Genomic DNA, 15,974 nt, shown 5'->3' with positions numbered 1-15,974 from the left:
CTTCAAAATAAAAACAATCGATTATATATCTATAAACAGGAAATTAAAGGTCATATCAAACATCACATTATCTGTCCCACCAAAATATCCAACGCCTATTGTTCCTGCAAGGCCACATGTGCAGTCAAATCCAAGAGTCGGTTCGAATATCCCCATTCGTTATCATACCACGCCATGATCTTGAAGAACTACATCTGCTGTCAGCTTACACCCTTAAATGAGTAGGAATAATAGCTAAGACGAACCTGAGGATTCAACTCTGTACAAGCAGGGGCGTCCACAACGGCACTGTTTGGGTTTCCCTTATAGTCGCTACTGACAAGCTCCTCGTCACTGACATAGAGGACTCCCGCAAGACTAGTCTTGGCTGCGCGGCGGAAGGCGGCCATTATCTCAGCCAATGATGTGGGCTGTTCTGTGGTTACGGTCAAGTCGATCATGGAGACGTTGGGACTATCATTGGTCGGGTTAGCTTTTACCCCTAGACGGGAGTAATGAAGATGATGGCTTACGCTGGTACACGGATCGACACTCCAGTTACCTTGCCTGTCAGTTCGGGCAGGACAGTAGCAATGGCCTTTGCGGCACCGGTAGTAGTGGGGATGATGTTATCGAAGACACTGCGGCCTGTTGAGTATTAGCATCGATCCCTTGTCTTCACAAGCCTGTTCTAAGCAGATAGAAGTAGTAAACCTACCCAGGCGACGGTTCTTCTTGCTATACCCATCCAGAACCTGCTGAGATTGGGTCGCCGCATGAACCGTAGTCAGGAGTCCCTGCACGATTCCGAATTGCTGGTGTAGCACCTTCAACACCGGGGTAACGCAGTTTGTGGTACAACTCGCACAAGAAACCACTCGTCGGTCTTCATCGGCCCTGTAGTTATCTGAGTTGACCCCATATACATATGTTGGGGAGTCGGAGCTGGGGGCGGAAATGACGACCCGCTTGGCGTGGCCGTAGGTAACGTGCTGCAGGGCTAGATCACGTTTTGTGAACTTGCCGGTGCATTCGACAACATAGTCAACACCGACAGCACTCCAGTTGAGTTTTTGGAGGTCACGTTCGGAGGTGAGGACGATCTGGCGACCGTTGATGGTGATTAGGGTGTCTGAGAGGGCGTGGATAGAGATGTCGTCTGATAGTTTGCCCATGCAGGAGTCATAGCGGATGAGGTAGATGAGGTCTTGCACGGTATTACATGTGTGATTGATGGCGACAATTTGGAGGTCTGTTCTGTTAAGGGAGGCACGTAAGACGTTCCGACCTAGTGGTGCAAGGGGTTGTGGTTAATGGTTGAATGTTGCATGGGCATAGTCCCGGATAGATATGACCAACCTATACGGCCGAACCCGTTGATGCCGACCTTACAAACAGAAGGCTGGGTAGAGGCCACACTGTGAGGGAAGTCACTGATTGAGGGAGCCATGGTGTTATCTGAGAAGGAAGTACTACAATAAAGTAGATGAAGTTCGATGAACCAGATTGAATCTGAAGACAATGTATATTGCAACCAATCTAAACAGACGAGGCTTGACAGTCAATAAGTACAATTTCCGGAGTCCAACATGTCTCACTACCAACTCTCCCTATTCTATATATACATCAAATCATTACGCAAGAACCATGAAGTAGCATCATCCGTATACTTCTCCGTGAGGGCACTGACCAGTAAGAATGCCGGGAATTCCCGTACTCAGCAATGGCAGGTCCACTTCTTGGGTCAATGTCCCGATGACCGGATATTTAATCGGCTTTCACTTAATAGCAAATCAGAACCGCGAATTAACGGCGCGCTGCGGCTACTGCCAGTGGACAACCGGTGTGCCTTGCCGAGAGATATGCCGGGTCGACGATTCATCTTCAGTTTTAACGAGGTCCGCCGTGTCCTTGCAACCCCATACCACCAATAACCGAGCGTCAACGTGTGCTAAACTACCCCAGCACGATGTTTCCGTCGAAACATACCGAGTCAAATTAACATGCATATTGTCATATCCCCAGTGTCCCATAGGATAGGTTGGTGTTCAGGGTCTCTCCGCCTAGCCGGACGATTTCATGTCCGACGGAAATCGGAGCGGGAATGTCTTGTCCGATTACCGGCAATATCTCCAGGACAAGTCTGGGGCAGGCTCCACTCTGGGCCTGGTTCTCGATCTTTCATGTCGTAAGGGTATATCTACTCGGCATTGGGAAGCCATGGTAATTCTTTTGAGCCGTGGGTAGTTAAGATGGTTGATTTGCTTTATTTCGCAATCTACTCCGTATCTTACACACCAGAACACCATATCCGGAGCGGCGGGATACGGAGCTACGTTGTTCATTATGGTTAATCATGTCAGCATAGCTCTGTCAATAGGTAGATACTTGTTGAGACCGTCCAGAAATGCAGAAGAAGTCCTGTAATAGGGCACATGGCTCGCTGCGAGGTATTTATTGACAAACAAAAGAACCACACGGGAACTTACAGACGCTGATGATATCGCCAGAAAGATACCCTACCCTAGTCATTAATATTCGTCCGAAGCAGGGATCACCATGAGAGCGATAGACAATCCATACCAAAAGAAGCACATAGCAATCAATGACCAGCGCACGGGCGTCTGATGGGTAAATATGCCAAGAAGCTGAAAACGCACTCCAAAGCTACTGTACCACACAGTGCCGTGGATTGTGATCAATTTGTCCATCGCAGACACGGCGGTCTGGTTCAAGTCCAACAACTTCGCATGAACTCTGGTACAACATTCTACCTACGATATAAAGCCGGCGGCTATTCTCATTGAAACGGGGTTCATGACCTCCGCCAAGCGAGACTACAACAAAGAAAGCGGCGGCACATCAACGCCACAAACCACACCGACAATAATCAAGACCCTGCTAAGCTCTTCATTCCATGGCTAAGACCTGGAAGTTCTGTTTAGCCTATTTGTTCTACCGCTAGTTCCCCTACAGCACAGTCTGGATCAAACAACCCCGGATTTTGTGACCCCGTTGAATGTGTTGTAAAATGCGGGGCAGAAGTCTGGGGATCGCTGATCGCGTTCATTCTAAACACGTCTATTCGTTGATGGACGATGCTCAATCACGATGTGGAGCTGGTTTAGTTCTCTTGGCCACGAGTGACCTGGATCCCACTAAACCTTTTTTTTGCTATGCTTGACTCGTGGTCTGGGCTCGTCTGGAGCTGGGCAGCTTTCTTCCTATCCGTGATGAGTATAAATATGGCATACATGGTCCTGTGGCCCCGTAATTCTGGACTATTATGCGATCGATGTACATATAGATCTTCCTAGTCTTTGAGACTACACCAATTCATATTGATCTTTGTATCGGTCCTGAAGTTCACAGCCACGGCTTCCCTTTCCAAATCAGATATGAAGTCCCACAGCCCTCCTGAAGGCGGAAAAGCACAAAGTACCTATATTGAGGATGTGCACTCTCTCAAGCACGCCGACGAGAAGGCACAGGGAGATTACGCCGGTGCCACGGCCAAGACAGATCCCAGGGAGATTCGTCTTGTTCGAAAATTGGACATGCGAATCATGCCCATTTTGTGGGCGATGTATTTCATGAATTTTGTGAGCATCATCTGGGCCCATGCACTCCTCCTTTATGCCACTAACACGAATGAACTTCAGATTGACCGCAATGCTGTTCCGAATGCGCGCCTGAATAACCTCGAGAAGGATCTTGGTCTTGTCGGGACCCAGTATAACACTTGTATTTCGATTTTATTTGTGGGGTACGTGAAGTTATGGTACGTCGTATAATGATGGTTACTGACTAAATCCGACGAACAGGTACCTGTTGATGCAAATTCCCTCCAACATGCTCATGTCCTCCAAGAAGGTCCGACCGTCCCTGTACATGAGTGTTTGCATGGGTAGCTGGGCAGTTGTCTCGGCTTGTACGGCTTTGACGAAGAACTATGTCGGGCTGGTGATGGTCAGGTTCTTCCTGGGTATCACCGAAGCCCCTTTCTACCCCGGTGCTCTCTTCCTCTTATCCGTCTTCTACACCCGCAAAGAAATCGCTCTCCGGATCTCGATTTTATATTCGGGCAATATCATCGCAACAGGAGTGGCAGGTCTCGTCGCGGCAGCAACCTTCTCCACCTTGGACAAGACACACGGTCTAGCAGGTTGGCAATGGCTCTTCATAATCGAAGGCGCAGTCACATTCGGAATCGCCATACTCGGCCTCTTCATGCTCCCCGATCACCCACTCACCACGCGATGGCTCACTCCCGAAGAACGCCAACTAGCCCATGACCGCATACTCAAGGATACAGTCAACAGCGAAGAATCCAAGGGCCCCATTGCCGGCCTGAAGCAAGCCTTCCGCGACCCACGGCTGTTCCTGCTAGCCTTCATGCAAAACATGCACCTGAGTTCCTGCAGCTTCAACAACTTCTTCCCGACCGTAGTGGGAAGTCTCGGCTACAACAGTACAATCACACTCGTTCTCACATGTCCGCCATATATCGCTACATGTCTCGCCAGTATCGTGATAGGCATCACCTCCGGTCGGTATAACGAGCGCACCTGGCACATCACCGGCTGCATCGGCGCTGCAGCCATCGGGTTCATTATATCCTGCGCGACGTTGAACACAGCTGCCAGATATATCTCGTGCTTCTTGTTCGCGAGTGGTGCGTATGCGGCGAATTCGGTCATTCTGGGTTGGGTCTCGGCGACGTTGGGACAGACGCCGGAAAAGAAAGCGGCGTCCCTCTCTTTCGTTAATGTTGTTGCGAATGCGTCGTATATTTACACCGCGTATCTCTATCCAAAAAGCGACGGGCCTCGCTATCTGACTGCCATGGCGTCAAATGCGGCCTTCAGTGTTGCTGTTATAGTTAGTGCGTGGGTCTTGAGGTTCTGGTTGCAGAACACGAATAGGAAGATAAGGCAAGGTATTCTTCCAGGTGCCGATGAGGGCCTGCTGTATGCCTACTGAGGATAGTGTACGGAGAGTAGAAGATTGCTTGATCTTTTTCGGGTTTAATGTTGATCTGGTACTTTATATATTGTTAGCAAATTGACAATGGTTAAAATAAAGTGATGGAAGGTCAAGTCGCATGTGTAGAACGGCCTTATATATTTTGTCAGTCCCACTTGACCGACCAAAACATCATTTGGCACTTAGTATTGCCTTGCACCCCTCTAACCCAAAAGATTATATCACTCCTACATTTTATGTAGGCTCTACAGGAAACAAATAGACGTTGGACTTTCTACTAGGTTTGTCCGTGACTCTACAATGACTTGTAGATCTCGATCCTGTTTTGATCACCATAATTATAAATTATAAATCCAAGCAGTTTTCCGCGTGAGACCTAATGGCCACAAAATCATAAGGATTGAGAAGGATATGATGGAATTACTCTATATATGTATTATTTTCTCGTTTCGAAAAAAGAAAAAGAGAGAGAGAGAGCAGCTTAGGTGATCATAAGTATAGTTCCGGTAAAGATATTAAGTCTCTGCATAGTAAAGGGTATCGGGAAGACTAGGAGAAATCTACCATTTCCCGTGGTAAAACTCAATACCCGCCTTCACTGCATTCCCAATATTTTACACCTACATCTCACGCTAAATATGAAGATGCATAATTCCTGTAAGAGGCAATCCCTATGAGAATAGAAATATCATCAATTGGAATATCTCCATACTAATTCATAACCAGTCCACCGTTCCAAAATGCAACGTGCGAATGAGTCAGAGAGCGTTGGTTGGTTGATTCGATGCATTTTGTGAGATCGACGAGCAACTACACCAAAATAAAAACGTAGGCGCATGCCAGTCGGCACTGTGCCTTCCGAGTATTATGGCTCCGAGGAGATCCAATATACCTTCTCGGAGGTGCCTTTCCGACCGCATGAAAGGCTCTTTCAGCTTGAGGGAAACACTACCCCCCAGTTGTCCTATTTTCAAGAGACAATAGGGAAGCACGTCCAACAGCAAGAGAAAAGGCATGCTTGCAGGGGGTCATTTAATCTTATCCTCACCAGCAATGCCAGTGATGCAGGGGGAATCTTTCTGAGTCCACGTCACGGTCTCAACAATTTTCTCGTCAACAAGCTGATCAGTGATGGCACCAACATAGGTGAGGACGGCATTAGGATTCTGGACCTGCTTTCTAGCTTTTGGGGAAGAATCCCCTTTAGGAAACCAGCAGCAGAGGAGATATTACTAGCCGTGGAGATCTCGAAGATCTTGCTATTCTTGATGATACTTACAGGGATAAGTGCTCGGAGGGCCAGCGAAGGAATTGCCACCTTCTAGCTCAGCTCACCCAGTAGGATTGATCCGGCTATGCAGCGAACATCTAGGATTCTTCGACCTTTCCTTCCGAGAACCCAGTTAAACTTCCCGGGCTGCAGCAGATATTCAGGGTGCATATTTCCTTTTCTTCCGTCAACATGCTTTTCTCGTACCGACGGGATGAGAGCATAGACATATCCTCAGAGCTGATGAGGCTTTGTAGCCCAAAGTAGTAAGTTTAACGGCCCGCAGACGTTTGTTTCTAGAAAAATCACGCAGGGTGTGGCGAGGATTGATGTGACGGTTCTCATTATCTCGGATGTTCTCATTTGCTTAACCTGTTTCATATTAGCGAGCTGACGTTCTCATACTAAGCTCCACATAGTCTCCTCAAGTGAACGAACGACTTTCACTAGTCTATCCAGGCCACAAGTGGTAGGCACACTGTGCCCTCGGTGATACTAGTTCCTGCATACTAGACAGGGTATGTTTAATTAATATGGACTTAGCTTCAAAGACGTTCCATGCCTGAGATCCCAGGAACGACCAAGATGCGCAGGGGAAATTAAAACTTAAGAATTACACCATACTATTGACTGTGTCGCTGATAATACCGTGGAATGCTTGTAGAAATATCATGAATCATCGAATGTTGTGGTGTTGTGGTTGTATGAAGCCCAACAAAGACCCTCGGATAAGTACTATCGGGTTCGGCTTCCGAGCTATCTTAGACAAACACCCAAACGGGAGAACAGAAGGCTGAACACTAAGATCCTACCTAGTAACTCACCGGCTCTGGAAGAGGGAGATGTACCCGTAGGAAGGCCCACGGGTCGGGTTCGGATAGGACGAAAAGACGCCCCACAGTCTCCCCGCAAACACGACGGCCCCCATATCGCGGGGTTTGGGGTTTCACGATGCACGAATTAGAAAGGATACTTGACCAATGCCTAATCCACCCAACGAGATTCGAAGATGACGTGCCCACACCCCCATACCTTTCTCCAGATTCTGATTATAAGAAGGCTTAGCATTCAGCTTTGCCTGGCAAAATGTGAACGACCATTTCTCCACTAACACCTTCAATATGGATCGTCTGTCTGAACGAAGTATATTCAATGTCACCATTGACGACATGCAGGATCATTCTCCGAAGAAGGAAGAAGTTTGGGAGGAGGTAACACATTATGCTGTCTTTGGAGAAATATCTGAGGAGGGCCCCAATTATCGTAATGTATGCATTGGCACGATTCACAGGTGTACACACTCGTCGAAACTGATCAGTGGCTAGGTGGGCTTTTTTGGCACCGTGATTCTCATGATGAAGACCCAGATCGGATTGGGTGTTCTGTCTATACCGACGGCTTTTGATACCCTAGGCATGGTCCCTGGTGTAATTGTTCTATGTGCCGTTGCTGCTATCACCACATGGTCTGCCTACGTTGTTGGCACGTTTAAGCTTCGCCACCGTGAGATATATGGAATCGATGATGCAGGAGCTTTAATACTTGGTCCAATCGGGCGTGTTATTCTTGCAACTGCATTCTGTCTCTGTAGGTGTCTCAATCATGGATGAATGGTTGTACTCTGCTGACTTGTATTTTATATTACATCTTCAATGCCGGCTCTGGTATTCTAGGGATTTCCATCGGGCTCAATGCAGTCTCAACCCACGCCCTCTGTACGGCTGTGTTTGTGGTTATTGCTGCCATTCCAGGATTCCTGTTCAGTAGTATTCGGACTCTGGGCAAGATTACCTGGCTTGCCTGGGTCGGATTGCCATGCATTCTTACTGCAAGTATGTTCTTCTCTGCATATCCATTGTCAACCGAAACACCGCCAGAGAGAAATCTAACATTTTCTAGTTCTCATTGTTACCATCACCATTGGTATTCAAGATCGCCCTGCGGCTGCACCGCCAGGCGAATGGGTTTCCGACTTCAAAGTCGTCGGCAATCCCGGTTTTACTAAGGGAATCACCGCCGTATCTGCCATCGTCTTTGCGTTTTCCGGCACACCGGGCTTCTTTTCGATTGTCTCCGAGATGCGCGAACCTAGCCAGTTTACGAAAGCCGTGATGGCCTGTCAGGCTGGTGTAACTATTATCTATCTTGTCATTGGCGTCGTGGTCTACTACTGTGGATCTTACGTCTCGTCACCAGCCCTTGGCTCTGCCGGTGGGACTGTGAAGAAAATCTCCTACGGCTTCGCATTGCCCGGTTTGATTGTTACGTTAACAATTGTATCTCATGTAAGGCATCACCAACCAACGTTCTGGGCTACACTAACATAAGATACCCACCTAAAGATACCCGCCAAATACATCTTCCTTCACCTCCTCCGAGGCTCCAAACACCTAACTAGCAACTCGCCAACTCACTGGATCTGTTGGCTCAGCTGCACTTTGAGTATTGCCGTCATTGCATACATCATTGCCAGTGTGATCCCTGTCTTCGACTCGCTGGTCTCCCTGATCGGTGCGCTACTGGGTCCACTCATGTGTTTTCAGACGATGGGTGGCATGTGGCTCTACGATAACTGGGGAACTGCAACCAGGACCAAGAAGTGGTATTTCATGGCCGGCTTCAGTATGTTTGTGATTGTGTCTGGAACCTTTCTGATGGTTGCCGGGACGTACGGGTCGGTGGTTGGGATTATTGATACATACAACTCGAGTGGGGGTTCGGCTGCTTTCTCCTGTGCGGATAACTCCAACTCTGTGTGAAATTTAGGGTTCAATGTTGGTATGAATGTAGAGTATATAGGTTGATAGACGGGAATATAGGCTATGATTTATGTTAGGAACGTGGTCACGTTTCGAGGAAAGAATCGGCCCACTACAGAGAATCGAGTCGTAAGATAGAATACCAACCATTGCTCTAGATGTTAATGTAATTCAGCAATGCAATTTACCTAGAAAAGAATATAAAACCCTCATGGCCGACCGGCAGATAAAGTTCAGAGTGGACCGAATCTCGGGACATCGGGTCAACCTCGACCCCATAGTGTGGGGATGAAATGGCCACCCTTCGGCTTTTTTGCGCCCATCCCCCAGAAATTATCCCTCCATACTTCTCCACGGGACAGTGTCGCATGCATTATGGTCGCCGAGAGTAAATCCGAGTCTCGCAAGGCCAGGCGGACTGCAAATGCGTAAGAAGCGACCCTTATATCCTCGCATTATAGCCTAAACTGACCGCTAGGGCACCACAGTTGTGTTTCGTGCCGACAGAGCAAAATTAAGTGCTCGGGAACGGATCCGTGCAATAACTGCCAGCGTCGTAAAGTGCGATGTGTGTTTACCGAACCGCCAAACAAGGTCGTTGTGACGGAGAGGTAAGTCTCTGGCTTATTCAAGGTGAATTGCCCTGCTAATCCTTACAGTTATTTGCAGCAGCTGCGGCGGGAGGCGGAGAAGTCTCATTCTCAGGGTATGAAGCGGTCTTCCGAGACTGCGTTTACCCCGGATGTCGAACCCGAAGGTATAGGATCATGAAATTATGGTTTATTGAACGCCACTAAGTTGATTCAGACGCTGTAGGGTCTGAAGAGCCCGCGATCCACGCACCACTGAGGGTCGACCATGCGCGCAGTATCTGGACCAGTCCGTTTACCTTGCCGTCTAAAACGATCAAGAATACCCACCGCAATAAGCGGAGTTGGAGTAGGTATACCACCTCATAGAAGATGATATGGCTCGGTCCCAAGTCCTCAAATAGCTGCGAGAAGGTTAAATGGTCAGATAGAGGACGGGGGATACACTGCGCTTTTTAACTAATATGAATGAGTGCTAACGGTGTCGCATAGTTTGGCTGGCTCCCTCATCCATGTGGTCCTTCACAGCTCGACTGACGCTGATGATGACTGAGAGGCTCAACTTAGAATCGCACAGCGCCCCGAATCTCATCGACCGAGACATCTATCTCCTGCATTGGCGACCCGCACCGCCGGACGACCAGCCTGATATCCATGGGCTACCTTCGCTGGACCATGCGCTCTACTTGTTGAACACTGTGATGTTCTACATGGGACAAAACTATTTCCTTTTCGAAAAGAAGACCTTCCTAGCCCATCTCCACGAATTCTACTACGGCGATGCCCTCTCAAAGGCCATGGAGTATAAGTTATGGTTCGTCCAATACCTCCTAGTGTTGGCATTCGGGAGCGCCTTCGTAATACAGCCCACCAAAAACACCAGGGAACCCCCGGGAGCAAAATACTTCATTCGCGCAATGTCCCTCATGCCGGAACATTCGACCTTGTGGAAGGACAGTCTGCTAGCCATTGAAGTGCTGGGACTTGCAGGACTGTACTTGTATTCTATTGATCATCGAGAGTCCGCCCACGTATATGTAAGTTTACAATACTATGAGATCCCAATTGGTGAGTCTGCTAACAGGTACAGCTTGGTCAAGCCATACGCATCGCACAATTAGAGGGGATGCATACCCAACTGCCAGAGGAGGAGCTCGGAATCGACACGGTGACCCGCTGCCATAACCTGTGGTGGACTCTCTACCTCATGGATCGCCATTTCTCGGCATCGCTGGGGCTACCGATGATTACCCAGGATAACGATATTACGACCTTGACCGATCCACCAACGGCGTCATCGCGCAATGCAACGCTCAGTCTTCGTGTCCGATTGTCGCAAATGCTCTCATTCATTCTTTCCTGTAAGCCCTTTCCCAAACGATAGTTCGTAGTCTGTTATCGCTGACTGATACATTAAAGCAATTTATAAGACCGAGGAAACTCAACTCGGCATCTTCTTGGAGCAGACGAGGTCGGTCCTACACACCATGGCTGGGCTGGCCCAGGAAATTGAAAGTGCAGTGTCGATACAGCTCCAGAAGCCCCTTCACCGGGTTCCCAGAGAGACACGCCTTATCATGTTAATATATCACCAGGTGCGCCTTGCGATACCGTTCTATTCGCTTCCCCATCATTGCTAATGAACTTCACGATCCAGTGTGTCATTGTTGCCACGCGTCCGTTACTATTGTCCGTTCTCAAAGAACGACTAGAGAAGCTGGGACACGGTGAAGAAGACTGGCAGAGCTTACTCGTTGCCACAGTGGCCCTGATCGCAACCGGAATCAAGTCAGCTGCAAAGACATTACAACTATTAACCGACGAGGATGATCTCTTGGGTAAGCCAACATTCATTCCATAAACTATTCTCCCGTACTAAGAAATCAACAGAGGCGTTCCTACCCTTCGACCTAGAATACACATACGGAGCTGCAATCCACCTAATGATGGCCCATACCCTCTTCCCAGGAGCCGTAGAAGACTGTTCCCTCAACCAGGTATACTCCATCCTAGACGGAATGATCTACAAAGGGAACCAGGTAGCAGCCGCACGAAAAGCCGAATTGACGCATCTCGAGTACCTGTTCCAGGAACTGGCCACGCGGATTGAGCAGTGCGGCTTACAGACTCTCACTCTACACAGCTTACCACAGGATGAACATGCGGTTGAAAGTTCCTCACACCAGCTGGAGAATCACTTATTACCGGTCCCTGAACCCACTCTGCCGATGGATGGGGACCCGGAGCTATTACCCTCGGATCTGCGACCGACGGCTAGTAATATGGAATGTCTGGATAGTTTGGGCATTTCATCTTATGAGTTCTTTTCTATTGTTGCGCAGATTGGGCATCATGAGTCTTATAGTCTGCTGGATCCTAGAGAGACATAGAAATGTGGCAATGATGTTACGATTCATCATGATACTGGTAGTTGTCTGCGCTACCGTATACTGTCTTTAGCGGTGATGTGCAGTCCTTGTATAGCTCAGCTTGCGTCCAACGTAGGTCCTACTTTCGTGGAGTTACTAGAAACCTTACCCCCGTCAAAAGCACCCTTCAACACCAAGTGTTCACTGCCATGATTACTACTCACCGGTGAATGAATGACCCCACAATATCCCGGAGCACGACCCATTCTGATCGCCGACCCCAGAACCACCTCGGGATTTGGATCCACCAATCCGTGTTCCTCGTGATACCCCTAGCCCTATCCACACCCGATGCTCGGCTTCTTTCCGTGACCTTTTCTTAGGTCAAGCTCCTTTAGAGGAAATTTCGTGCCAGTGCCAGGATAGTTTACGAACAACGGATTTACTAAACATCCCACGGGGTTCATCTCCCAGAATATAAACACATCATTATCAGCAGTTATAAGGTGTCCTGAAGCGAAGTACAGTTCTATAATCAAACCACCAAACATCATATAAACCAAAATCTAAAACAAATCTATCACAATAAATCTATCTATCAGTCCAATCCCAACCAAACCACCCATCTACACAACATCAAACTCAACACTCCCCCACCCCTCAAAAGTACAATTCCAATGCCCAGCCTCCGTCATAGGCACAGCCTGCAAACAACTCCCAGGAAGAATAACCTGCCCCGGCAGAAACTCAATATCATAAGCCGCCAACCGATTGACCAACCACGCCACCGCCGAGATAGGATTCCCAAGTACATTGGCCGTATTCCCATCCATAACCTGCTTATCATTAAACCGCAACGTACCCCTTGTATCCCTTAGCGTAAGCTCAGTCAACTTCCTCGGAGTTCCACCGAGGATAACAGCACCCGTAGACCCATTATCAGCTAGCGTATCCGCAAGTCCAATCTCCCAGTTCTGCACCCGGGAATCGATGATCTCGATGGCGGGGATAGCGTAGTCGATGGCGTTAATCACGTCCGCGACTGTGACATTAGGACCCTTGAGTGGTTTGTGAAGAACGAATGCCGGTTCCAGTTCGACGTAGGGCTTGATGTAGTCTTTCAGGTGGACGGTGGTACTTTCGTAGACGAAGGTGCTGGCGAGCAGGAACCCGTAGTCTGGGTGGTCGAGCCTGAAGGCGTCTTGCATTACTTTGGCGATGTTGCCGAGCTTGTAGCCCACTAGACGGTCGCCGTTCTTGACTGCGTGCTCGGTGTTGATTTGTTGGACCTTGAACCCGTCTTCGGCGTCGAGGGTGGGCCAGGTTTTGCTGGGGGTTGGGATTGGGGTTTTGTTTGCCCGTGCGGTGCGCAGGGCGAGGGAGACCTCTTGGAGTTCGGTTTCTTTGGCGGCCATTTTGATTGATGATAGACTTTTTAGCGATGGTTCGGTGTTGTTGATAGAGGATTGGCTCGATTTTGTTTTTGAAGTAGTCACGAACTCTGCCTTCAATGGAGATGTATGAATGTAATAGACAGATGTACGATTTTGTATGATCGAAGTATACACGCGCAGATACGTATATATATCTATATGGTTTGTATAGACCAAAGCAAGTCGTCGGATCGGCCTCGGCTCCAGATCGGATTCTCCCCGTTACCGACCCTATCTCGGGTTTTACACCCGAGGAAACAAACCACACTCGGCCATACGTGGAGATCCTTTAGTCGACATCTAGGTCAAGTGATTCAGGTCGACTTGAATTGCATTGCATCTCCATGGTTCTAGGCTTTGGGAACTTTTTACCATATGTGGTTAAATCGTGTACGGTAAGTAGTATAGCTTCGGTTTCTGGAAGGATGCTCACGAGGACAGGGTGTGTATGTCTGACTGAGTAGGGGGAGCTTATTGTTTCCGATATGTAGATGTTTATTTTATCCATGATACAGATAATATATGAATATTGGATAGTAACGTAGCGTAAAGCAATCCGGGATGGTCTCGACTCCGATGTATGCGTATTAAAGAATACGAGTAGAATATGTACAAACTCCGAGTAACCATAAGAGAATAAAAACTTCAATTGATTTACAAAACAGAAGTCAAAGGTAGAGCCTCTAGGGGTATGAGGGCCTTTGTATAGGTAGAGTTCTATAACACCGGCTTCACAAAGGGCGGCAGTGAACAAAGAATTCAAAAAATATAGAAGTAATGGCGTAGTCAAACATTGTACTATAAGGTAGACAGTTACACTATGTTGGTTAAATATCATAGCCAAAGTATGTCACAGAGGCAGCAAGTAGAAAGGACTCTTATTCGGTGCGGATTCCGGACTATTTTTCCTTAGACGAGACTGCAAATATCCCAGAGGATGAGGAACTAGGAGAAACAACCTCAAGAACTGTGCTAGTGCCAGAAGGAAGATCTATAGTTAACTGTATAATGAATTTTATCACATCCTAAACACTGAAGTACACTGAATAAAAGGAAAACTCGCAAAGTACCATGCCGCTAACATATAACTTGCAAAACCAGAACCAACAAATGCAAAGCCCACAAATCATCATATACATGTCAACAGCCAAGAGACCTAATAGATCTAATCGACCTCAATGATTTCCTCCAGCATGGACTCCAGGAATGCCTTCTGTTCCTTCAAGAACTGCCGGATATCAGCAATGTCGAATGGCCTCTTGGCCACGACACGGCGACGCTCCTCCTTCTGCTTGAGGCGAAGACGCTCCTCCAACAGCTCCAAGCGGTACTCAGTGTATTGAGTGTAGAGCTCGGAAAGGTCGCTGATACCACGCACGCCGACCAGGACAGTCTCATCGCGGACCATAGGATCCTTGGGGCGGAAACAAGTGACCATGCTAATTCTCTCACGGCCGCCGAGTGCCTTAAGCGCCTGATGCTCGATGTACCGTCCCTGCAGGACAACCGCAGTACCCTTCCAGATGAGTTAGTCCGTGTTCGAGAAATATACTCGGTCGAATGCTATCACCTACCATTGCTGGGCCGCGGACTTTCATGATATCACCCGAAGGTGTGCGCAAAGCAGTTTCACCACCAACCATGCCAGTGCAGTCGGAAAGCATAGTCACACAGACAAAGGGAAAGCTGTCATAGTGCCAAGCAACTGCTGGCAGCTCCTCGTTGGACGGGACCTGCTGTTCCGGTACGGGCTGGGGGTTACTGTTGACGGAGATGTTAATGTTGGCGATTTCAAAGTCGATGGACGGGATGAGGTCGATGCCGGCGACCTCGGAGATACGGCGGAGAACTTCAGGGTCGTTCCATGCAGCGTAGGTGAAGGGTGCGCGACTAGTAAAGTTAGTAAAAGCCACGAGCATCCCTAAGATCAGGAGAACGTACGCTGGGCCCATGCCGCGGACCATGTGCTTGTTAAAAGTCGAAGAATACTGGCAGTCAGCCAGGACTTCGTCACTGAAGATCTCTGCCCTCATCTGCTTAATGGCCTCTTCATTGAAAAGGGAGAAGGGCTCCGAGCCGGCGTGAGGGGAAATGCCCTGCCCTTCCAGGCCGATCTCCTCCATAGTGTAGATGCGCTTCGGGGCCTGGAAGTTAAGATGCTTCGCGGCGTTGAATGTGTCCTTCTTAGCGATCCGAGCCCCGTCGATAAGTGACTGGGGAAGGGCGCTGGAAGGCCGTGTGGCCTTCTTGGTGGCCGGCCCGATGACAACGGGCGGCTCAGGGGAGAGGAGTGCTGCAGGTGCCATTGTTTTGTTGGAAGAAAGTGAAGTTTGGAAGGCGTGCTTTGCTCTTGTAGAGGTGATTATGTTATTGAAGGATGTTGATCTGATGGACTCATTCTGCTGAATGAATCGCACCCTTATATGTATGTCTTCTGGCATGGCAAGACTTGCTTCACACCACTAGGTTGGAATAGAAAAGGTCACGAGCTACTCGGCTCGGAGATCGGATGAGGGTATTCAGATTATCCCAAAACGGTACCATTTTCCACGACGAAGCTTGGTAGTGCTAGCGGTCCGATAGCCAAG

General features: G+C 48.5%; 6 protein-coding genes across 6 annotated transcripts; 3 read left to right on the top strand and 3 right to left on the bottom strand.

Moving 5' to 3' along the window:
- Positions 1-95: 95 nt before the first annotated feature.
- AO090020000265 (type I glyceraldehyde-3-phosphate dehydrogenase) lies at positions 96-1,429 on the bottom strand (the record flags this gene model as incomplete). The annotated part of the gene is made up of 5 exons (XM_001824559.1): positions 96-188; positions 246-453; positions 513-627; positions 698-1,267; positions 1,339-1,429. The coding sequence occupies 5 exons, from the start codon at positions 1,427-1,429 to the stop codon at positions 96-98; spliced, it is 1,077 nt and encodes a 358-aa protein (XP_001824611.1).
- Positions 1,430-3,377: 1,948 nt separating this feature from the next.
- AO090020000267 (uncharacterized protein) lies at positions 3,378-5,316 on the top strand (the record flags this gene model as incomplete). The annotated part of the gene is made up of 4 exons (XM_023238080.1): positions 3,378-3,581; positions 3,642-3,745; positions 3,804-4,949; positions 5,277-5,316. The coding sequence occupies 4 exons, from the start codon at positions 3,378-3,380 to the stop codon at positions 5,314-5,316; spliced, it is 1,494 nt and encodes a 497-aa protein (XP_023092771.1).
- Positions 5,317-7,356: 2,040 nt separating this feature from the next.
- Positions 7,357-7,845, top strand: AO090020000268 (uncharacterized protein; the record flags this gene model as incomplete). The annotated part of the gene is made up of 3 exons (XM_023238079.1): positions 7,357-7,503; positions 7,527-7,560; positions 7,649-7,845. 3 exons carry the CDS (start codon positions 7,357-7,359, stop codon positions 7,843-7,845), a joined length of 378 nt encoding a protein of 125 aa, XP_023092772.1.
- A 1,857-nt stretch (positions 7,846-9,702) lies between these two features.
- AO090020000269 (fungal specific transcription factor domain-containing protein) lies at positions 9,703-11,974 on the top strand (the record flags this gene model as incomplete). Its single annotated transcript, XM_023238078.1, has 7 exons — positions 9,703-9,751; positions 9,802-9,933; positions 10,077-10,621; positions 10,675-10,945; positions 11,004-11,179; positions 11,242-11,422; positions 11,475-11,974. The coding sequence occupies 7 exons, from the start codon at positions 9,703-9,705 to the stop codon at positions 11,972-11,974; spliced, it is 1,854 nt and encodes a 617-aa protein (XP_023092773.1).
- A 605-nt stretch (positions 11,975-12,579) lies between these two features.
- On the bottom strand, positions 12,580-13,368 carry AO090020000270 (2-keto-4-pentenoate hydratase; the record flags this gene model as incomplete). The annotated part of the gene is made up of 1 exon (XM_001824563.1): positions 12,580-13,368. One exon carries the CDS (start codon positions 13,366-13,368, stop codon positions 12,580-12,582), a length of 789 nt encoding a protein of 262 aa, XP_001824615.1.
- Positions 13,369-14,551: 1,183 nt separating this feature from the next.
- AO090020000271 (uncharacterized protein) lies at positions 14,552-15,692 on the bottom strand (the record flags this gene model as incomplete). The annotated part of the gene is made up of 3 exons (XM_023238077.1): positions 14,552-14,881; positions 14,961-15,276; positions 15,328-15,692. The coding sequence occupies 3 exons, from the start codon at positions 15,690-15,692 to the stop codon at positions 14,552-14,554; spliced, it is 1,011 nt and encodes a 336-aa protein (XP_023092774.1).
- Between the last annotated feature and the right edge of the window lie 282 nt (positions 15,693-15,974).

The sequence above is a fragment of the Aspergillus oryzae genome, chromosome 6, assembly GCF_000184455.2.
Source record: "Aspergillus oryzae RIB40 DNA, chromosome 6".
Classification (NCBI taxonomy): Eukaryota; Fungi; Ascomycota; class Eurotiomycetes; order Eurotiales; family Aspergillaceae; genus Aspergillus; species Aspergillus oryzae.
The sequence above is the reverse complement of the archived record's forward strand: the minus strand, read 5'-3'. Positions and strand labels throughout refer to the sequence as shown.